Source organism: Bombyx mori, chromosome 13 (genome assembly GCF_030269925.1).
Source record: "Bombyx mori chromosome 13, ASM3026992v2".
Lineage (NCBI taxonomy): Eukaryota > Metazoa > Arthropoda > Insecta > Lepidoptera > Bombycidae > Bombyx > Bombyx mori.
This window is the reverse complement of record NC_085119.1, coordinates 10,416,122-10,440,460: the sequence shown is the minus strand read 5'-3', so window position 1 is coordinate 10,440,460 and position 24,339 is coordinate 10,416,122. Positions and strand designations below refer to the sequence as shown.

Genomic DNA, 24,339 nt, shown 5'->3' with positions numbered 1-24,339 from the left:
CCATATAATAAATTAGGCATAGGTATAGGTAAAACAAACAAAACACCATTAACAAAATTTAGTTTTAATAATATGTACTAGTTTTAACGTCTGCATAAAATGAGATTTAATGCAATTCAATTAATATGTGGTGTGTAAAATAAAAGTAGCCGTTGTTAATTTCAATTTTAATCTATTTCCTCCTAATTATTAGTAACTATAATAGTACGAAGCTATTTTTGTTCTTCGGAGAATAACAGAAAAAAACGATCTAAATAAAAAAGTCGGAATATTGGAATTATAATCACTTCTTATTTTTTTCAATATTTTGACTCTTCTTGCGATGCTATTGTTACCTTTATAAACACTTAATTCATAAGTACTTTAAAAAACAAGAAGAAGAAACGAGTTAAGAAGATTAGAAATAATGTCACAGTAATATAGTAAGAATATGCTGAGACTTGACTGGGCTTTCTAGTACTTGAGAAGCCATGTCTACCGACTTCTGCCTGACTTGCGCACTTTCACATGCTAAACAGGTATCATTAATAGACTTTTAACCCTGAGGAAATACTAAATGTACAAAACCAAAAAATTCACACCAATTTACTCCTTGCGTTTTCTCTCTCTTTCCCTCTTAAACAAACGACACACGCATTTCGTGTGTGTGTTCATTATTAAACCGAAATAACAAGACATCAAACTGGTGTATTGTTTTTTTGCCTTACGAAATAATCAAAACAAAAAACCTCAACGATCCTGAGCTGAATGGTTAAAGTAGGTATTGCCATATAGCAAAATTCCAAAAAACTTACGACTTGCGTCCTTTTGCTGGGAGTGACAGATAGAAATTTCTATCTCTATCTTCTAACCCACGACGCAATCCAAGAAAAGTTGTTGCCTGTGAAGGATGCCTTCAGCTGCTAATGCAAAATCTGAAAAGCCGGCCTCTTCGGAGGATAAGGATACACCAATTCGACAAATTATGACGATTATTGAGCATAAAATTCGTAATTTGGAAAAACGCAAGGTAAGTAAATACAATGTAAACGATATCAACAAAATGTTTAATGTTCCGGTGTTAGTCGAGTGTTCAATCGTTCTTAAAACTTGCCTTAATTTCGTGTTTTGACCTTTATTTAAATTCGTTCCATAAGCTTATTCCTTAATTGTTTGCTAAATTCATTCAAATACTCTCTTGACGCCATTTTACACATGTGCTTCGCAAAGTTGACGATGAGAACCATGACGCCCTGTTATTTTTGGGAGTAATTTTTTTATTGTCTCTATATTTATTTCAGTAGTTCTTTTAGTAAATGTAATTAGTTATGTTAAAGCGAAAACATTAGCTTTGCTATTAAAAAAAATTTAATTTAGGACTAAAGTATTTTAGTGTTTATATGTTCTAGCTTGTGTAGTATCTTTTGTTGTTAAAACGAGTCCATAGTGAATTTACAGGTTAGGCCCTGTGACAAACTGTTTTGTAGATGAGATATGGATAGAATTGCTAGACTTCTATTGCTATGACAGCAAACTACATTAATATAATAAATCACCTATAAATTGTGATATTATATTGTCTGTTTTATTACTTCTCTTTTCTTATTTTTTTATTTGCAAAAATCACTTCCAAACAATAAATTATACGTCCAGCTTAATTCAAACCAAAATTTCTTTAGAGAATTTTCAATAAATAATGTTTGATTACTTTAGTTTGGTATTTTTCATTTTGTTGTGCTAAAGATTATTTTTCATTTTGTTGTGCTAAAGATGATTTATTACTGAAAATTTTAAGTAACTTATTCTTAATAAATCCAGTTGTTCACTCCTATTATGTTAATACCTTTCATGAATACCCAAAGTGCAATAATATTGGTGGTACCTGTTAATTTTATAGTTAAATTATTCAACAAAACTATGTATACCTATACTTAACCTATATCTAGTATAATATAGTCAAATACAAATGGTTAAAGAATACAGGTAACCTTATAACACTGTATCTCTACAACATGATAACAAATTTTTTGTTTAAAATTATTTAGACAATTAAGTTATGCACTATGAATACACAATCTGAAATATTACTGCTTATTTTTATGTATATTACATAAAATAAAATACATACAGGCATAGTTGAGATGTTTGATTCAGAAAAAAATATTCTCCTTTTTGTATGTACTTGCTTCTAATCTCATATAATATGGGAATTTTTAGGAATGCATCTACCATATTATAGGCAGTTTACCTGTACTGAGAATGAGTATTTGGGGCTATCCATATATGTAAGGAAAACTTTTTTCTTCAATAGACATAAATTTTTCTACACTGTAGTTAAAGTATACATTATTTTTATCATGATAACTAAAAGAGTCAGCAACATTGTTGTTTCTTGGTTTCTTATGTACACCAATATTGGAGAATTTTCAAGATAAATATCAGGGTTTACAAAGTTTTTTTTTACAAGCTTAACACTTGATAATACAATGAAAGAACTAGCTTTCAAGACATACATATACACCAGTGAACTCAATGATTTATCCTATGATTTCAGTTTTGGGCAGTTTACAATATTTAAAGTAATTAAGTACCTCACATTTTATTTCATCAATTGACTTCCAGAAAAAGGAACAAAATCTTTTACAAAGTTAATGAATAAATATGTAACAGGGGACAAACCACACATGGTCATGTAGCTCCAAATTGGGATCACTGTATCATGGCAACCAGAGATAAATGTATATGTTGTAATATATACATGAATAAATATTAGTTTGATCTACAGTTATATATTACGTACTTTAAATTATCCTCATAATATGCTCTATTAAATGCATAAAGTACTTGAAATCAGCTAAATTTTTTAAAATTATAGCAGCAGTTTTTCTATCAACCATTATAATCACTAATGTGATGTCATGATCATTATTGTCACTGATGAAAAAAATAAATTACTTTATTGTTTCAGAGTAAACTAACATCATATCGTGACCTGCAGAAAGCTGGAAAAGAGCTAAATTCTGATCAAAAAGTTGCAGTTGCTAAATATGATGAAGTTGCCCAAACCCTTGAATTTGCAAGAGATCTCTCAAAGCAAGTTACTGCTATAGCAATCTCTTCAGAGCGTGAGGCAAAAAAACAAGCTAAAAAGGTAACTTCATAAAGTTGCTCATTTTTGTAAACCTCCATTCTAAACTATTTCTAAGAAAGTACTACAGTCAGCAACTATACATAAGAGAGAGAGGATTCGTTTTACTACCATCAAATATCATATTCCAAAAGACATTTTTTTTATTCCAACCTCATTTAAAAGCATAATCGTTCTTCTTGAAAGTTTTTAACAGTTCTGTTTTAAATTTAGGAAGCCTGGGTTCGTTATGCAGCAGAGACCAACAAAATAAAAGAAGTTTTACTTATTCTGGATTGCCTTATGCAAATGGGTAGTGCAGATGCAAGGACTGATTTCATAAATGGAACAAATGGTGCTGCTAAATTAACTGAGGATGATTTAAAAATTTTGGATGATTTGTGAGTACAATTCTTAGTTCTAAATATTGTTGTTTTACAGATTTACTTAACTGACTTCAAAAAAAAGGAGATTCTCAATTGGACCATTTTTTCATGTGTTACTTCAAATTTTTTTCTAGGTGAACTGACTTTCATAATTTTTATTTATTTAAAAGCAGATGATTGTGTGTTCAATTTAAATTTAACAAGATCAGACCAGTAGTTATTGCCTCAATTTACATAAATATTGAACTGTCTGTTTGTATAATTCTTTTTTTTTTGTTGAAGTTGGAAGTTGTTAAAATTTGGTATTATAACTTATATAACTTATATTGTGCAAGCAATCTCGAAAGTTACTTTACTAAAACAATAGGTATTTATCTAAAATAATATTTCAGATACCCTGAGGTGACCCCTAAGCATGAATTAAATGAAGAAGGACAATCTGGTTTTCACCTTCAAATAACAAGAGCTGCAGAACACCTCTACTCCATAATTGATGGAAAACCTAAAGAAGTGTTAGGCACCACATACCTACGAATTAAGGAGATTGTATCAACAGTTCATGAATGTGGATACTTTGATAAAACTGTAGATGGTGCAATCGCAGAAGTAGAAGAAAGTCATGTTCCAGTAGAAGAAGAGGTGCATGAACAAGGTGAACATGAACCAGAAGTAGATATGCCAGTTGGTCCTGCATTTCCACCTACTGGCCCTCTGCCTGTACCTCCTGCACCGGCAGTTGTTCCTGCACCTGGTTATCCTCTACGTCCATTGCCGCCGATAACGTTACAAGAAGTAGAACATGCCTACTTTGCACAACAGTATCCTCAACAAAGACCCATCACAGAAGTTATAGGCTCTCAAAACTTTTTCTTTTTACAAGAGTCTGAAATTGACAGTCCGGTAGGCACACCACAACCGCCCGCGATTCCTAATCAAGTATCGCCACCTGGACCTATCCCAACTCAGACTTTTACCAATCAACATTATGTACAATTACCCGGGGGTAGAGTCCCGGAACCTGGCAGCATGCCCATGCCGCCTCAGCCTCATTTTCCACCGCATCCAGAGCATGCAGGGTTTGCACCGGCACCCGTGCCCATGCCGCCCGTACCTACGCACCCGCACGGTCCTCTGCCCGCCAATCTACCGCCCCCGCTGCCGCCTGTCACGCACGCCGCCCCTCCACCTCAGCCCGTACATCACACAATGCAACCCGCTCTCGTCGCGACTCTGGTACACGCCTCTGTTACGCCCGTTCTGCAAGAAGATACTTCGCCGGTTTCGCCCGTGACCGATAAAGAAGACGATTGCAGAAAAGATGGACCGAGTCCAGAGTTAGAGAACGGTGGCGACCGTAAGGGAGACTCCCAGAGTCGATACAGACGTTTCGGTCGCGGCGGCCGAGGCGCACCGAACGGTCATCGCGGCCGAGGCGCTTTCCCTAATCGTCAAGGCGGTGACGGCTATCGGGGCCGACAAGGTGGTGATTACCAAAACAGATCGAACAGGGAAGGATTTCAAAACAGACAATATGACGGCTACCAAAATAGGCATGCGAACCGTACCGGTGGCGACGGATATTATGGCAACGGTGACGTGTCAGAAGGTGCACATCACGCCGAGAACGGTCGTGAGCGGTATGGAGAAGGCAACGGCTTCCAGGGAGGATACAAGGGACGCGGTAGAGGAGCTCCTCGAGGAGCAACACGCGGTGCGTCTCGGCCTCCCCGCGCTCAACACTACACAAGGAGATCCGATAATGCTGAATAGTTAAGTGAACACACCAATGCATTGGTATGCCACATTTTATGGCTCAATCAATAATCGTCTTCGAAATTCTGATGGACTAAATCATTAGTGAAGGCAGATTTCACCGGCAACAACGCGCTGTGGTAACAAATAACGAGAGATTATGTTAAAAAAACAATAAAAAATTAATAAAAAAAAAAGAAAAATGTTAAAACTTGAAACTAAATAAAAATAAGTTTACTTGAATTTAGATGTATAATAATTAATAATAATAATATGCGATTATTAAGTTACGTAATTCTAGATTCTTGTAATATAAATTGTGTCACGTAAGTGTCGTGATTCGAGGTAATGCAAGAAAAGCCTTTTAGGCGTCAAATACCTCGTGTGTGCCTCATCCTCGTGATAATTTTAAGTACAGGAACTGTGCACACAACTCCAAATTGCTAATATTTCCAAATATCGTTTTTATCTCATATAAATTATCCAAAATATGCCTAAACTAATCTTAATTTCATTAGATTATAATATTCGTTCTCTATTTTCCTTTTTTTATGAAAACTATCAGCATGTAATACCAGTGAACATAAAAAAAGCTAATTTCTATTCTTTTTTTATTTTTATTTGAAATGTTTCCAATAGAAGCTGTGTGCAAGAAAATTAAAAGTATTGTGTAAAATCTTAACTATTTTATTTTATTTCTTAACCTCAGCTGTATTGTGTAATATTTTACATCATGCGTGTCAGTTTGAAGCGTAGGCATTCAGGTAGTGTCTAGTTGAGTTCAATATTTATTAGAGAGACACTAAAAAGATCTCAGGGCCGGATGTTAAACAGATACCGGAACGCAATGTGAATACTGTCACTCATCTTGAGCGATGAAGTCTAATTCTTAATTGCACAGTAAAACGGCCTTCCTACCCTTTTAGTCGCATTACTCCTTTGCAGCAGAAATACAAATATTTTTGGATACATTAGTTACAAGACGTCATTCCGCTAATTTATGTGTATTATCTATGGTCATTTCCTCATCGTGGAAGCCGTTTGCGAACACGAGTTAAAAAAACTGGTACCTGACCTCGGATATTTTACTACCAGCATAGGCGTATCGCTCGATACAAGAACATAGATCGGCCGTTTTATCCTTTAGGGCCACATGATTTTTTTGCTATCCATTCTAGTGACCTCGAGGGGTCATGTTATTCACCGGACGAGTAGGTGAGCTTTCGGGACCCTAACCTGTGGACGTTGCTAACGTTAGCCCTAGCAAGATCAGTGCCTCGCAGAATCTACTAACGGATCGGAAACGCGACCCACTGAGAAGATCCGGCGAGAAACTCAGTGGATTGTGTCTGTGGATTAATTTACTCGCCGAACCCTTCGTCGCAAGCGAGGGCTTAGATGAGAACGGTGACCGGAGCTTGAGGTACCTAAAAGCACCGTTACTGAATTGGCCGGATCCGAAATGACGTGTTTAGGGCGACGTCGACCGTTTATCGAATGATAAACGTACCACTGATATGTAGTTACCATCGGCTACGACAAGAGGATTTTTCTGTCGTGCCGCTTTCTCGTAATGGCGCACTGATGCCGACTGAAGATACTTACTAATGGAGACCAGCTCCATGTCACTATGGAGATCCACGTTCCTTCCGAACCACGGTACTTCGACGGCTATCCTGCAAGAACAGTATTGAATGATTTGAAGGGGTTTCACATTAGTGCGGGCTGCGTGAGCGAACCCTACACTTGTATAGGTCATGACACGGGGCCTATGCAAGTTTTGTAGAGTGTCACCTTATTACAAAGGTACAATTTACTTCGCTTGCAAATCATTGAATAGATTAAACGATTATACACGATTTTATTCCTTCGTGAGATGTGTTAATTGCAGGTTCCCATTTCCTTAGAAAGAATGGTAGGTACCAGCCTGCGGGGTTTCAACGCCGGCATAATTGCATCGCACGGGCGAATTGGGACTTTTTTGTATTTATTTTTATTGCTAAGATGAGTGGACGAGCTCACAGCCCACCTGGTGTTAAGTGGTTACTAGAGCCCATAGACATCTACAAAGTAAGTGCGCCACCACCACCAAGTTTGGGCATTAGTGAGCATTGTGTTAGACGAATACTCTAAAATTTGGGTGAAGCTCAAAAATGATGTCGCATAAATTAGTTGGTAAGAATTGATAGAGATGCTATGTTTGTCATCTCTATAGTTTAAGAAACCCTGGATTTATTGTTACGATCCCGAAATCTACTCCATTGCAAATATTCACACCTCTTCCAGTTAAATCCTAGAATCAATAAACACCGAAATAAATGAAATAGACCATAAATATGTAGTACAATATTTTATTTGATAAATTTCCATTTGTTATGTACGTTTTAACTTATAACAAAAAAGAGGATTAAAACGAATAGATCTGTTGAATCCTGAACAAAATAAATAAAGTTAAATTTTGTAAACTTTACCAGACAGAATCTATTATTTTACAACGCAACTTAACACTATACTTTCTTAAAATAAAAATAAACTAAAATTTTGTAGTAACCTATACAACCTAATGCAATTATACAAAATATCTCCTTACACTCTACTTAACTATAGTAGAAATATAATATCGTCGCATTTGTTCATTTATAAGGGCAGACTGCCAATTAACAAAACAAAAGTGAAATTATAGACTTATATTCGGAATGTTACACTGATTTTAATATATATCAAAGTAACAAATTACTTATCACAGCAACAGATTGCCCCATATTATATTGGAAAGTTTAGACCGACGAGTATAAAATTAATTGTTCATTAGTCGCTTTACTTCCATTTATTTTCTTTTTGCTGTTCCTAGTGATGTAGAGTTGGAGACTTAAGAAATATGTTTAATTACATTATTGCCCCGATTTCGCAAATTATTCTAGAACCTAAAAGTAATATAATGTGAGATTTTTGCCACTCCTGTGCCATTAACTTTAGATAAAACAATTCTCATTTGTTTTTATAAATCACGTCAGCGCTTAATAAATTCGGCAAGGTTACATTTGTTCCATAAAAAAAATTAAAAGTTACTTTCATACCAGGTGTAAGAAAACAATTCTCTAAAAATGAAGACAGTGATTATTAACACCGTAACACAAATTGCGATTGAAAAAATGTTTTTCTGGTGTTTTGGCACTGTACGCAATGTACAGTAGATTGGGGGGAATAGAGAATAGAGTTAGAATAGGAACAAATCTGGGATGTCACCATACTTTTGTTTAGTTGTTAGATTTAACTTTGTTGAACTGAAAATGACTTTTATTTAGTGTTTAAGAATATTAAATAGTTTAATTTAGTCATCAAAGTTTTGTAACTCATTAAAGGTATTAAAAGTTAATTACCTAAAGTAAGGTACCTACCTAACAACTAAATAGTGCCAGCCCTATCGAAAAACTATTGTGCCCATACGTAACCTGATTCACCCCAAAGCCAAGGTAAATTGAGTCAAACTAATTTTTTCAGCTTTTGTGTATATTTTGTAATGAACTATGTATAATAACGCATCGTATATAAAAATTCTTATTTATGGCTCAGAGACATGGGTACTCAGCAAAAAAGATGAGAACCGTCTACTTGTGTTCGAGCGTAAGATTCTAAGACGGATATTCGGTGCTGTGTAGGAAAACGAGATATGGAGGACGCGCTATAACCACGAGTTGTATGATGTTTACAAAGATCCTAACATCATAACAACTATAAAGATTGGACGCCTACGATGGGCAGGACATGTGGTTCGAATGGAGAGTACCAGAATGCCGAGACAATTGCTCTATGGCAAACCAGAGGGCCGCAGAAGTCGTTGCAGACCCAAACTCCGATGGTTGGATGGCGTGGAGCGCGACCTCAAAAATATCGGCGTCAAGAACTGGAAGGAGAAAGCCCTGAACAGAGCAGTCTGGAGAGACATATTGGACCAGGCTAAGGCCCACCCTGGGCTGTAAGGCCTAAGATGATGATGATGATGATGTATATAAAAATTTAAGCCTCCGGAACCATTTTAATATCAATTGGTATTACCCTAAGAAAAACCATTGAAAATTTGTTTTGGATTTGGAAAGGGTCCCGATTTCCCCGAATCTATGGTACCAATGAAAGTTTGTAACTCGGTCCCTGGTCGAGCCCAGGGATTTGGGGAGCGTCTGACAGCTGCCTTCGCGTTATATTACAGATTCATTTAATAAGAATTTACTAAAGCGACAAGCATAAATGCTTACCTGTAAATTTATATCATTTCTCGCATACGTATGTAAAGCAGTAAAATAAATCCCCGGTCGGCTTCGAGAACGGTAATCTTACACCCTGTACACAGGAGATATTTTTCTAAGGGTAAACGGTGGGTGACCCTGTAACTACAAGAGAGCGAAATATGTTTAGGGGTATCACTAAACATAACGAAGATAACTCAATTTGATTGACATTTTAAATGATCATGCGAGTAATTATTTAAATTGTTCTAAAAAGTCATTGTTAATATTCATAGAATCGTGAATTAGAATGATTTAATTCAGCCGTTTTGGATTGCATGTTTCTTTTATATAATATTCAATACAATAACCGACAAAGCAATAGATTAAAAAAATGTGTTTAATTTTTACCAAAATGTTTTTTGAAAAATTTTCGCTAATTCTTGTAGTTTCAGATTTGGCCCTACACACCCTTCCTTTGCTGATAATTCATTGTTAAAAAATTTTGTATATTACAAAAGGCGCTTTTTAAAAAAAATCGAATACATGAACTTTCTTATGAAATGAGAGGGAAAAAAAACCAACGCTAAAATTATCAAAGATTGGCACTAAGAGTGTTTAAAATTAACTAAACACATCACAATTTAAACGATTAATACCATCCATACTCATTTGACAATATGTTACTGGTATAAAATTATAAAAACCTGCTCCAGGTCATTTGAGAACCATAATAAATGCTAAACTTTTTAGTAAACTCAAATTTGGTTACATACATTTTTGTATGTATTGTCACAATATCAAACCGAATTCCAAATTGTCCTTATAGTTTAACCGGTCACCTGTATCGACCATATTATTAGTGTTATATCATTTGTCGGGACATCGCGTGTCTCATTTTACGTTCCCAGGATTCCGCCTCAGCCCACGAATGCCTTACGTCCCGGAATAACTGAAAATATAAAATATTTCACAATTACGGAACTATTGTTAATTCAGGTATGTATCCAGTCCTTAATAGACTTTTGAAGAGTTGTTTTATTTGTTAATTTCGTATGCTTTGTCTTGATTAAATCACACACGAGTAAATTTTTATTATTAATAAGTGGCCTTGTAGAACAAGAAATCAATCGGAATATAAGAGTGATCTATTAGTGTAATATGGACTGTCAATACAATATAAATATAATCTCTTCTCTTCTTAGTCGAATACTTCATTGCTGAAGATCGTGTCCTTGAAAGCCCTTCGTGGCTCTTTGTACCCTCAGCTTCCTTTTGCTTCGGTTTTCGGCTTCTCATATATATCTTTATTATATATATTTAAAAGCAAATAAATATAATAAAGATGAGTTAATTGTGTAACAATTGCGTCAGTAACGTAACTATGAATATTTACATTACATACTTACATTATAGTTCTGACATTAAAGTAGCGGTAAGAACTAATTAGTCGGCTCGGATCGACAGCACTGTTGTTTCAGCCGTGTTGCAGTCTGAATAGTCAGTCGGCCGTCAAGCTAGCATTTACGTTATGTCTATGGACTTCGGTTGCCACTTGACATCAAGTAGGTCGTAGTACTTTAGGTACTTTGTCAAGAACCTTCTCTCAAGATCCATCAACAGTATAAAATTTCACACAGTTGATTAATGATGTTGATCTAAATTTAAGTCTGTTAATCATTATATTACTTTAAGTTGATTGTAATGCTGATTATAAGGTTTTTATCAATATTAGTTATAATTTACCTGTGAGAGCCAAGCTTCATCCGCCAAGAGTTCGTTTAATATAACCGTCGTGTCCTTACTGGGGTTTTGCATTCGTTTTTCAGCCACTCGTTTACTACATTCTACATACATTAAATACTTTTGATGGGATATCCTCGAATACAGCTGTACTCTGCCGCAGCACGTGGCACATACAAGGAATTCCTGAAATACATGAAACAGAACATATATTCTAATTAGGTGTTTTTATTTATTTTTAGCATAGATGGGTGGACGAGCTCACAGCCCACATGGCGTTAAATGGTTACCAGAGCCCATAGACATCTACAACGTAAATGCCGCCACCCACCTTGAGATATGAGTTCTAAGGTCTCAGTATATGTAGTTACAACGGCTGCCCCATCCTTCAAACCGAAACGCATTACTGCTTCACGGCAGAAATAGGCGTGGTACCTACCCGTGGGGACTCACAAGAGGTCCTACCACCAGGTGTTTCTAATATGTGGACTAAATCTGTCCAAATAGAATTTTCAAGCCAGTCAGTCTCATTTAAATCTGACAATTGATATCATCAAAAATTGTCAAGATTCAATCGTGTTACGGATAACGCGTATGTGAGATTGGTTTTCATCTCAGAGATAATATATGACTGTGTCTTCGGATCAGGGCATATCAGAACGGATCCAATAAGAATTCCGCCCTTAATAGTACATTGTGCAGCAAAGGAGAAAAGTTGGGACATTTCCTCCCGCGTGTAAAATTTGCCAAACACGTGGGAGGAACTGTCCAATATTTTTCCCGCGGTGCACATACTATTTTTTCTCCTACCAGGCCGAAAGTTCGTGGAGTACCGAGCCGGGGTCCAGGGGCGAAGCCCCGGTGGGGTCCAGGGGTGATGCCCTGGCGGGGGCAGGGGGCGGGCCTTTAACTGTTTTTTAATTTTTAAATAAACTACTACTAATTAAATAAGAACTGTCTGATGAACTCATCTTTGTTTAATACTTCACTATTAAATTTTATTGACCTTTGTTTATTTCACTTTTACACCAAATATCATATTGCAAATTACCCGAGCACAACAATGGCGGAGAATTTTAGACATTAACGCGCATACGCACTTTTACCCAGGGAGAAAAAGTTACACTTTCTTCCCTGTACAGCGGGACGAAAACCGAACTTTGGGCGTAGGTAGGAGAAAAAATATATTATATGGTATCCCATATCAAGCATTTACACACACACACATATCATATTATTTGCTGCAAAAGATTAAGCAAACTGTATAATTACATTTGTAATGTATGTGCAATTTGATGTCACTGTTCCATATAATTACTGCAGTTTCAGTTTATATGCAAATGTGAACTGACTTATAAGTCAATTTGTAAACGCTATTGACAGAATGCGTAATTTTCTTTTGTTATGTACCGTAGAGTGGGAGGAATCGGGGCTCTTTCCAAATCCAACACAAATTTTCAATGGTTTTTCTTAGGGTAATACCAATAAAATTGAGATTAAAACGGTTCCGGAGGCTTAAATTTTTATATACGATGCGTTATTATTATACATAATTCATTACAAAATATACAAAAAAACTAAAAAAACTAGCTTGACCCGATTCACCTTGGCTTTGGGGTGAATCAGGTTACTTATGGGAACAATAGTTTTTCGATAGGGCTGGCACTATTTAGTTGTTAGGTGAGTACCTAACTTTTTGAAGTTATACTTCTTTAGGCGCGTTATGAAAAATTGATGAGATTGAAATTTTACGAAGTTGCCCACTAAATCGCTCATTACAATACGACCGACGTAACTTAGCGAGTCTGAATATAATCGCAGGTGAACTTTCCGAACCGTACCGAGAATTACCGAATTTATACGATGTCAAGAAAAGGGATGTGCCAATATGCGTGCTTGAGGATGTTGTTTAATTGATTTTTTTCAAATTGATTAAAATTTAAATAAAAAAAAGATATAAATTTAATAAAAATAAAGTATAACTTCTTACGCGCGTACATAAGTAAGTACACGCACTCTTTTTTTTAATATCATTAATGAGTTACAAAATTTTGATGACTAAAATAAACTATTTAATATTCTTAAAAGAAGTATTGTGACATCCCAGATTTGTCCCATTTCTAACTCTAGTCTCTATTCCCCCCAATCTACTGTAGACGTAAAACTACCATTCGGTTGGCGGGTTAGCGTTGATCGTCAATGACAGGGCAGTGATCAGTTAGAGAGGTCACCTTCTCGTAAGCGAGTCTGGCGTCGGGCTGGACGGGGTCTAGCGTAGCGGGGTTGTAGGGCTGTCCGAAGAGCAGCAGCGTGGCGACGGCGGGGCGAGCGCACGCGCGGCACGAGCCGGCGCCGGCCGTGACGCTGAGGTTGGGCCACGTGGCCAGCGCCGCGTCCAGCGCCCGCCCGCTCGCCGCGCCCGACACCCGCGCGCGCATGCTCTCCGTCACCTCGTCCACTGTCTTCACGTTCGACAGGAAGTACTCATCTGAAACGTTTTAAATACAAAATTAAATAGTCTACAAATCTGAACATATCGACGCTCGAAAGGCGAACGTGACTAAGCGACAATAGCTGCTTTGTACATAAATGATAGGCAATAACCATATTCGATGCGCAAAAAAAATACATTTCTAGGTCTATTAAAATCATTTCAATCCTACAGCTAGATTCGTTAAAATAATTTTTTTCAGGTATTTCAACTTTAAATTAGTCTACTGTAAAGTTCACGCATTGTCGCTTAGTCACGTTTGCCTTTCAAGCGTCGATATGAGCATGAAACCTAAGTCAACTTCGGTTCCTTTTCTGCCCGGAATAGTAATTTGAAGACACTACATATTATTGTGCTTTGAGTGTCGCTCTAGTAGCTACATACTTGTTTTTACTGGTGATAGGACCTCTTGTGAGTCCGCACGAGTAAGTACCACCACTCTGCCTGTTTCTGCCGTGAAGCAGTAATTCGTTTCGATTTGAAGGGTGAGGCAGCCGTTATAATTATACTTGAGACCTTAGAACTTATATCTCAAGGTGGGTGGTGCATTTACATCGTAGATATCTATGGGCTCCAGTAACCACTTAACACCTGTGACTATGCCAGGTGGGCTGTGAGCTCGTCCACCCATCTAAGCAATAAAAAAATCATGACTTTCTAAGACCATTTGGAAGAGATGAGGCAGTTAGCCAGTAGTAAAATACCAGTAATATTTTTTTTATTGACTTTGTAGGCTGACGTGCATACAGCCCACCTGGCATAGTCAAACTACTGCGTACCGCTGAGTACTCTCTGCAAGCCTCATTTAAAGAAAAACGTGTTATAATGTTAGGAAGCACCATGGAGGAAATTGTTGTAGTTGGAATTCATTCCAAAGCAGTATGGTACACGGTAGAAAACATTTCTGGAAACGCATTGTGGATGAACGCAATGGTTCTGGTTAGTATGGGTGTACACTGCTCCAGCAGCGGGCGGTGCCGTGGTAAAAAGGAGATGATTGGATCATCTCAAACAATACCTCAAAGCACTATATAAATAAAGCATGTGTAATAGTGCAGCTACGGTATTTTGATCCTGGGGTTATGTTAAACCACCATTTTCAAAATCGTTTTTAGTGTCGCGGCACTCCAAATTGGTCAATCTCAAAGCGATTTGTCACGACCCACAGACGAGATCAAAATTTATCTGTACAAAGTCTTCAAAAAAAAAAAGGTTCTTATGAGTGCATTTCTTAACTTTTTGCAACCACATTTTGAGAGACGATAACCTAAGCAAGTTAAAGAATAGGGCCATTATTAAGACTAACAATTCATTTCGTCACATCGGACATAACTGCACATGTCAATATATTAAGTTTACAGTGATGATTACCTTGTTCTTGGAATATCTCTGTTAAAAAATTCGGATCCAGGGCATGAGAAATTAAAGTTTGGATGTAAACTTCGAAGTTCTCTTGATACATTTGCGTTTCCAACATTCTTTTCTCTATGAAATTGCAATCGTCGAATGGCATTTCACTTCTTATTAATTCTACAGTTGTTTCTAGATGTGTCTGTGATCTTACTTTTACTGGTACTTGGGTATACAATTTCTTGTTTTCTGGGTTCCACACTGTGTACTAAAATAAATAAAAATTAATTGAGTAGTATTCTTATATTGAATCTTATATAGTGTAAGTACCTATTGAGCTTATTTAGCTACCTAAGCAATATAAAAAGTTTAGGACTATGTCAGATATCCATAATTATAACTTTATAGATTGCTATTACTAATTATTATAGATGTTTGTGGGACTATTTTAAAGATTAGATTAGATAGGAAGATTCCTTTAATTCATTTGCCTAAGTTTTATAGTTTAATTTACTAGTCGAGTTTACATGACAAGGGCAAAAAAAACTGCATACAAATCTGTATAAAAGGATTCTTTGCAAAGAGTTGTTCAGACCTCAAAGTGCCCTAGATAGGTTAGCCGTCGGGGCTCCGTGGTTCGTGAGGAACGTCGAACTACACGACGACCTGAACCTCGAACCGATCCGCAAACACATGAAGTTAGCGTCGGAACGTTACTTTAATAAGGCTATGCGTCATGATGATCGCCTTATCGTTGCCGCCGCTGACTACTCCCCGAATACTGATCACGCATGAGCCATTTACCTTCGTCGCCCTAGACACGTCCTTACGGATCCATCTTTTTTTATTTTATTGCTAGATGAGTGGACGAGCTCACAGCCCACCTGGTGTTAAGTGGTTACTGGAGCCCATAGCATCACCCACCTTGAGATATAAGTTCTAAGGTCTCAAGTATAGTTACAACGGCTGCCTCACCCTTCAAACCGAAACGCATTACTGCTTCACGGCTGAAATAGACAGGGTGGTGGTACCCACCCGCGCGGACTCACGAGAGGTCCTACTACCAGTAATTACGCAAATTATAATTTTGCGGGTTTCATTTTTATTACACGATGTTATTCCTTCACCGTGGAAGTCAATCGTGAACATTTGTTGAGTACGTATTTCATTACAAAAATTGGTACCCGCCTGCGATTCGAACACCGGCGCATCGCTCAACACGAATGCATCGGACGTCTTATCTGTTAGGCCACGACGACGACCATCTGATCCAATAACCCTTGCATTAGACACCTTTACCTCTAACACTAGGAGTAGGGATCCCGGTAACTTTGCTCGTCGAACTCGGCAAAGAGTTCGAGGTACAACCTAACCTAAACATCAGCCCGCTGAGTTTCTCGCCGGATCTTCTCAGCGGGTTACGATTCCGATCCGGTAGTAGATTCATTCGCGAAACAGTTACTCTTGAGTTGTTAGGTGTCCTTTGGAGGCGTTCGGGTAGCTGTTAGCAAATTCCATCCCTCCTGGCTGAGTCCTTGCTCGCCCACCTGCCCTGGTAAAACTGGAAAGGCCTCTGGGCCACCAGTGACGTTTCAAACATTAAAAAAATCTTAAAATTCTGCTGTCCAATATTAAAAAATATCCAATAATAAATGACTTCATTTATTTTTTATTCAAAACTTACCGTTGATATATTGCGATATAAAACTTTTCCGTTTTCTTCAAATGGTTCATATTTTTGTAACAGGGTTTTACCGTCGACCCTCCAAATCGCCGGCCACATATCATTTAAATCAGTTTTTAACGCGACGAATTCACCAGACTGGAATTAATGTTATCGTTTTATTGATTTCCTCGCCCCGTTAGTCTAGTGGTTAATGCCTATGACTGCTGTATGATAGAGCAGAGTTCGTTGACCGGTCAAAGTCAGCATCTTTATTAAAGCCTCTTGGTCTATTAAAGTGTGTCTTAATCTATTAAAGACTTTATTAAATTGTCATTTGGTATTTAGGGCTTGGGGCCTATCTATACTAATATTATAAAGCTGAAGAGTCTGTTTGTTTGGTTGAACGCGCTAATCTCAGGAACTACTGGTCTGATTTGAAAAATTATTTCTAAAGTTTAGCATTATGCCAAGGTAACTACTCCACGCGGACGAAGTCGCGGGCAAAAGCTGGTGTTTATATATATCTTACCCTGTTATATTCTACCCATTTTCTTATACTTATACTAGGTTGCAAGGGAATCTGTAATAAAACCTCGTATGCTACACATACGTTTGGGATATTTTTCCAATGTCACCTAACACGAAATTGATGTATTTGTTACAACACAATTTAAAGACATTAACCACTTACTTCCAATTGATTCTCAGGCACCCCTCATTGAGAACAAAACGAATTTGACAGTCCATTACCTGATACGGCATTTCCTCCAATGGCCTCGTGCCGTCCATCTGACCCGTTGTGGACGTCACTTGTTGATGAGACTTATTCATTTGTTGTAATTTTCTATTTGCACTGTCACTGTCGGTTGCACCATAAATTCCATAGGCCAAATTACTTCCGTGGCTAGACACTGAAATATCATCAATTTCAATGAAACCATTAATTTCATTACGTCTGTGTATTATTACCTTGTGTATGGTTAGGGAATTCCACTGGAGACAAGCATTATTTTCGCATTTTTGGAAGTATATATGACTCATTTATGTCATTTCAAAATAAACCAAAGTTTATTACAATGCGCCATGAAACTTCTGATAATTGATTACATTTAAAACTTACTGTTTTACAACAATCTGCAGGTCTTTATAGCCACAAACTGAAGACACAAAAAAATGTAATTTCTACAACTCTCATCGCGTAATATGTATCAACTGTATTACTGAAAACATTACGCGTATTTCACAGAAGTGCAACTAGGTATCAGTCACTTCTCGAAGATAAAAACTCATTAACAAAATAGTAATTTTATTGTAAATGGATGTAAAGTAACCGTTCTCGAATATGATATAGTATCTTTCTATAAACGAAAAATAATTTTAATTTGCTAGACCATGTTTAAATACGTACTTATTCTAGAAAGTTTATTATTTGTAAAACCGCCATCAATCAGAACTGAGACAGATGGTGAACATGTCACGTGAGTGCAGGGGCCACGAGTGTCAGTTGACTTTTAAGCGAGTGAGAGAGAGTGAGGGAGTACAAGAAAAAAAATGCATTTTTTTGTTATTTTTTTGTTTGCCAGGAATCAGAATCTATCACCTGTTATCGTTTTCGAGAACGGTTCCTTGCATCCAGCATGAGTTTTGTGTTTCAAATATCTGCAATGTAATTGAGTAAGAGGACAAGGGATGTGAAGGAAGGGGATAGCCAAATTACGACTAGACCGACAAGGCGAGTCGTTTTGGTGATAACATGTACTAAAATAAGATTTTACAATATATGACAACAAAAACATTTAAAAATTCAAATCAAGTTACAGCTGGTACATGTTATCCCTATTTGGCGATGCATGGGGTGCTACCAGGAATAATTACATATTATTAAATTATTTAACACGTCGTCAGTAATATACTTGTGTTTATTTTAGGTTTTCTCCTATTTTACAAAATTATTTACATAAAATATTGAGAATTGTGCATAAACAAATAACAATTAAATAGAAATACAAAAACTTATGCTCAGGACACGGCCTACTAATACATTATCTCGCACTTACTTTTATAGCTGTCAATTATTATGCAATTAATATCCTCCTTATAGTATAAAATCACTTTCAGCTAAATATATGCATACACTATTGTAAGTACTGACTAACTCAAATACTGTAAATACAATACATTTTATATGTACAACAGACATTCACTGGTATGAGTCCCATAAAAAAATATATACCACATTTTGGAATTATTTATGGTAGCACCCCTTCAGTAGCGAGTATGACAAGAGTCACAAATATTACAATTTACAATAAATGGCACTAGCAATGTGTCATCAACAACATATTGAGTGAAATCTTGTTACAAACTAACCCTAAAACATCGATGACTATTTTAGATAAGTAGATCACATAATTTGTCACAAAAAAATAACTATATTTACAATTCAATAATCATAGATTTCATCTATTATAGATTTACATTATCACAGTTAAAATGTAACAAGTTTTCACGGCATTCTGCCGAACGGCAGTTAGCTTGCTCCTGTCATACAAGCTTCAGGGCTAGCTCTTCACCATCGCGCTCTACTTCTCAAGTGAAAATCTAATAAATTGAACGCACCTTCGTCAGGTTGATGCTGATAATAGTATTGTTGTTGTGGCGCAGGATGCAGCGCGGCCACGGGCGGCGGCGCAGGCGGTCGTGGCTTCTTGGGCGCGGCCGGCTGAGGCGCCACTACGGCTGAAGGAGTCGGCTTATTTAACGGCGTAGTTCGACCCTTCTTTGCTTTGTCATTTAAAGGCGTACTAGGTACATTTAGCACCGGCTTATTTAACCTGCGGGCTTCCTCTTCCGCATCATAAGCGGATTCTTCAGTTCCATCGTATTTACGTTTCCGATCTTTATTTAAATTGTAATAACGAGGATCATCTAACTCAACTCCCTTTCCTTGTGAGTTCAGAAGATTTGATGACCCACTATGTACCTGGTTAGCACCTAACAAACCGGTTGTGCTCATACTAGCAGAAGAGCTCATTACTTGATTGCCTAATGACATGCCTGTATTTATTACATTTGAAGACGGCATTGCACCATTAGCACTGTGTTGTGTGACACTGGAATCACATGGACTTTTAGTAAGGTCATTCTGACCATATGGTTTATTACTAGTGTTGCTATTTGTATTTGTTCTTGACCACGTAGATTTCCTGGCGCCTCTTCCTGCCGGAGGGGGAGAAGTATCGCGTTCTCCTTGCAAAAATTTTAAATAAGAAGCCATGAAGCCTGAGCCAGGACCCGTGACCGGAACGCTGAATTTTTTTTCCATTATTTTCGAAGTAGCGTCTTGTGAAGTGCTGTTTATGGTCTGCTGCTGTGAAGAGGGTGCTACCGACGATGTAGTATTTGCTCGTTGTTCTGCAAGGAAACCAAGTTCTTCCTCTATATTAGGCACTACCACCTTAGGCTGTTCCTCTTCACGTGTTTCTGGCGTCGAAAAAGATGACGAGGAAGCCGAAGGTGGAGTTTCGCTAAAAGACGATAATGGTGTTAACTCCACTGAGGACTGGAATTCAGGGTGAGGACCTAGATGAAAAGGTGGGAAATATGTCAGAGCATGTCCATGGGGCATTGCTAATGCTTGATGTTGATTTGCGAAATTAGTAGCATGGGATCCAAATGCTGAAGCTCCAGGAAACATTTTAGGAGGAGGAGGAGGGAGATTCCATCTTTCGAAATCGAAATAACTACCATTTTGCTGTTGATTTGTAGTAGAGCTGTGTGCTGGAGGGGGAATTCGATTAGCTAAATAATCTGCCATCACAGCATTAGATAATTCATTAACATTTGGATGTATTACTTTATCAGCACTTTTTCTTCGTTGCACAGATGATTTTGATGTCGTAATTGTTGTAGGAGTTTGAGTTTTTGTAGCTTTGACATCTTGCAACTGACAACTTTGTTGTAAGTTTTGCAAATTTTTTACTATACTCATTGGATCTCCTCTACAACTAGACAAGTCTTGTAAAGCCACATTATTGCTATCAAAATAATGTTTATCATTTAGATTCCTACTTGAAGGTTGATTTTGGGATTGGTTACTTGTTTCTTCACTGGGAGTATTATTGCTATCTGTATTGTTATAACTATTACTACTGCTTGAATACTTTCTAGAAGTTTGACGTTCATTTTCCCAACAACCCTGACCAGAACTTGAATTTCTGTCATAACGATTTTCTGTGTATGTTTTATTTTGTTCTATACCTAAAGCTCTTGTAATGACTGAAGGATATGCAACTTGACTATTCTGTGAAGGAGGGCGCGCAACCGACGCATCCAATGGAGATCGGGGAGCAAGTTTATTATAGTGATCATTATGTGGTTGTGGTGAGTTGATAGAGTTCATAGGACTATGGTACATGGGATAAGCAGGACTAGATCCATGACCTATTGGAGACGATTGTGGTGGTGCATGTGATGGGCTTTGCCTTCTGGCAACTACCACACCACAATCTGGACCATTCTGAGAACTACTACTAGAATACCCAGTATCAGTACTAGAACTACTTTTAGCTCTAACATGATAATCTGATTCAACATTATTTCCACTCTGATAATGTCTAAAGCTTGAACTTTGTGTAGATGAATATTGAGAATTACTTATTCTACTAGATTTTGATGAACTGCCAGTGCTGCCATTATAATTTAATCTACCTGGTGCATCCATTATCGAATAACTAATTGGTGATGACTGGGGTTGACTTTTTTCACTAGATTCACAACTTTTTCTTTGATCATTATTTATTTCTGGATATATTTTGCTTTGTGCTTTAGTTTGAACTTGTGGTGGCTTTGAAGTTGGAGAAACAAAACTACTGCTTCCAGTACTTGAAATATGTCTAGATGTTTTTTCGCTTGTCTTAGGAGGCTGGGAGTTGTAAATAGTGGTTGAAGGCCTGGGAGTGGTGCTAGATGTGGGTCTATAGTCTTTACTAGGTGGTGTAGGAGAAGAACTTATAGGTGGAGTTGACACTATACACGATTGTTGAGAATGGACAGTTGAACTTGCAGAACTTGAATAGGACTTACTTCCAGCATAATCCTGCTGTGATGATAGTTGACCACTTTTAGCACTGCTTGTACTATATGAATTATCAGTCTGATTTCCAAATGTAGTCGGAGATTGGAAAAACGTTGATGATGGTGTTGATGTTGCTGGCTGTTTTGTTGCAGTTGCTGGTGATCCTGACCTATTTGCTTGTTTACCAGTACTAGAAATTTGTGAATTGAGATGATTATTGATTGTTTGTGCTGCAGCAAAGTGTGCATTAAAATTCTCATAAGTTGAAGATGCCTTTGTTGTTGCAGGGCTAGGTGATGAAGGCACTACACTTTCATGTGGTAATATTCCAAACGGACTTGGAAGTTGATTGTTTCCTTGCCAACTCAATCCCGTAGTGCTTCCTGGGGTTGAGGATTGGTCAAAAAACGATGCACCCTGTGCAGCAAGTGTCTGATGTGAGTAATTCTCTCTCAACGAAGAAAGTTCAGATTCAACTGAAGATTGTTTAGAGGCAACAGCGGCTTGAGCTTGGGCTATAACTTGCCGATGTTGTGCTTGTAATGAAGAACTGTAATGGGCCGGTTTTGGATTGGCATGATGAAAAAGAGGTGAAAACATTGCATCATATCCTACAGATGGTGGAGATAAAAATCCTCCAGGATTGAAAGGTGATGCAGTTGATGAACCAAGTTGGCCTGCTAATGAAGCTGTTGTGTGTGCTGCCTGGAGTAGTAATTGACTCGTTGTTGATGGGACTGACTGGCTGCCTAATCCTGATCCACCGCTTGCAAGGTGGTGATGAAAGTCCCCACTTGCAGCACCAGCTTGGACCCCTGCTAATCGGTTGTATGACGCATATGCTGACCATGGTCCCACTGGATCCATTACCACCTCCGTGTTGTGTTTTTATCAATGTATGTAAAATGTCAATAGTAGTCCACACTTTCATCCATAATTTGCAGTAAACAATCAGTTGTGTTTACTATTACGAAACTTATGCACTTGAGCTCCTGTCCAACTGATTTCTGTTCATATATATAAATAATGGCCCTGGAAAGAAAGTTAATTTCATTAGGACCAAAACAACAATAACATGCGGGATGTAATATTTCCGGAAATCCAACAAAAATGCTGTCAAGGTCTAATAATCTAATTGTAAGCTATTTTGTTTTCTTTTTGATACCTATATTAGGAAATAATCAACGAATTGACAAAAATATATAATCCGCGGCATCGCCATCGAAGCGTCAATGAGTTGAACAATACAGGACATTAGTTCAAACAATTGGGCTTTTATAATTGTATGGGTAAAAGGATAAACATACCATTGCCTCCGTTTTCTGCAATCATTTATAAATGTGCTCTCCGAGGACGCTCACTCGCCAGATAACATCATAAATATGGCCTCGAGTATTTGATGAGTGCTCGTTGCGACGGGTTTTGTCTATTGTGAAATGAAAAGCCACTCAAATTTGAATTTATACACTATAATCCACAAGTAAGTTTATACACACATGTGTAGCATGACTTCTCATTACTGTTGGTGATAGTTTTTGTATTGTAACGTACGGTTTACTTTATTTACAAGTTATTTTAGTACAACGTTTCGCCTTTCACATTAATCGCCGCCATCTTACTTGTCGAATATCTGTCGCCTCTAGTCGCCCCAGTCGGTCGAACGAACCAACAACCGCACAACAAACGACTCAGCGCCATCTATAACTTTGGATTTCTCAAATTTAACTAAAAATGTATTAAAAACTGAAGAAATTTGTGAAAGGATAATTTAAGATTAAATCATAATAATAAAACATTATTGTAAATTAAATCCGGTATAGTGAGATTACAACAATGCATGTATAACCACCAATATATAGGTACCGTACATGATGTGATGTGACGTTGATTTAAAAAACGTTAGCAAAAGTTTAATTTTCAATACGAATTTGAGACGATAATAGTGATGAAATCGTTATTTAAATAGATATTTTTGTCTTCTGACTTCAAACCGACAACCCTAACTTCGTAGACAAGCGTGTGGATTTATCGTAAATTATCGAAGATGAAAAGATTTAGCCAGGGCAGTATTTAACAATGTTTCAGAAGTTACTATTACAAAAATTTGGCTCTGTGTCTGTAATGCAAGCATTCGACAATATGTACCGTAATGATTAAATAATTTTTTTTGTAGCGTCTACTATTTGTAGGTAAATAGGTTTTTTAAATTCTACTTGATTCGTCCATTTGACAGGCAATGGGAACATAGTCTATTCACCCTTGTTTTTAGTAATAAAGGCCGAAGCTTTGTATTGTATGAAAATCTATTAAAATTCAACGAGAAGCAATGAAACTCGCACTCCAGGTAAAAAGTGTCTTAAGTTTAGTAATTATAGCATGATTTACATGACAGCTTTAGAAGTGTCATTTTTAAGGGTAGCACGAAATTTAAAATAAGTATTACTCTGACTTTTCTAATTGTCTATGATCACAATTTATACATGACAGGTGAATGAAGTTAGCCCCTCAAAAAAATTTTTTTTTCCTGTTTTCTACTTATTTTCTA

General features: G+C 37.2%; 2 protein-coding genes across 5 annotated transcripts; one reads left to right on the top strand and one right to left on the bottom strand.

Moving 5' to 3' along the window:
- Nucleotides 1-790: 790 nt before the first annotated feature.
- Nucleotides 791-5,431, top strand: LOC693083 (glycosyl-phosphatidyl-inositol-anchored protein; the record flags this gene model as incomplete). The annotated part of the gene is given in 4 exon segments (NM_001046836.1): nt 791-1,009; nt 2,948-3,130; nt 3,341-3,507; nt 3,885-5,431. Coding segments are annotated over 4 exon segments (1,848 nt in total). The 3' UTR covers nt 5,263-5,431.
- Nucleotides 5,432-7,579: 2,148 nt separating this feature from the next.
- Nucleotides 7,580-23,644, bottom strand: LOC101744850 (mucin-2). Of its 4 annotated transcripts, XM_062671844.1 has the most exons (10): nt 23,291-23,644; nt 23,102-23,220; nt 21,803-22,826; nt 19,337-20,131; nt 17,468-17,628; nt 16,736-16,873; nt 15,073-15,319; nt 13,442-13,698; nt 11,214-11,396; nt 7,580-10,419 (listed from the first exon to the last, which is right to left on the bottom strand). In XM_062671844.1, exons 3-10 carry the CDS (start codon nt 22,659-22,661, stop codon nt 10,333-10,335), a joined length of 2,727 nt encoding a protein of 908 aa, XP_062527828.1. In that variant the 5' UTR covers nt 22,662-22,826; nt 23,102-23,220; nt 23,291-23,644; the 3' UTR covers nt 7,580-10,332. The 4 variants fall into 4 exon arrangements, with proteins under 4 accessions (XP_062527828.1, XP_012547295.1, XP_037870679.1 ...); XM_012691841.4 differs by having other exon boundaries at nt 23,102-23,644; XM_038014751.2 differs by having other exon boundaries at nt 19,337-22,826; nt 23,291-23,618.
- Nucleotides 23,645-24,339: the final 695 nt, after the last annotated feature.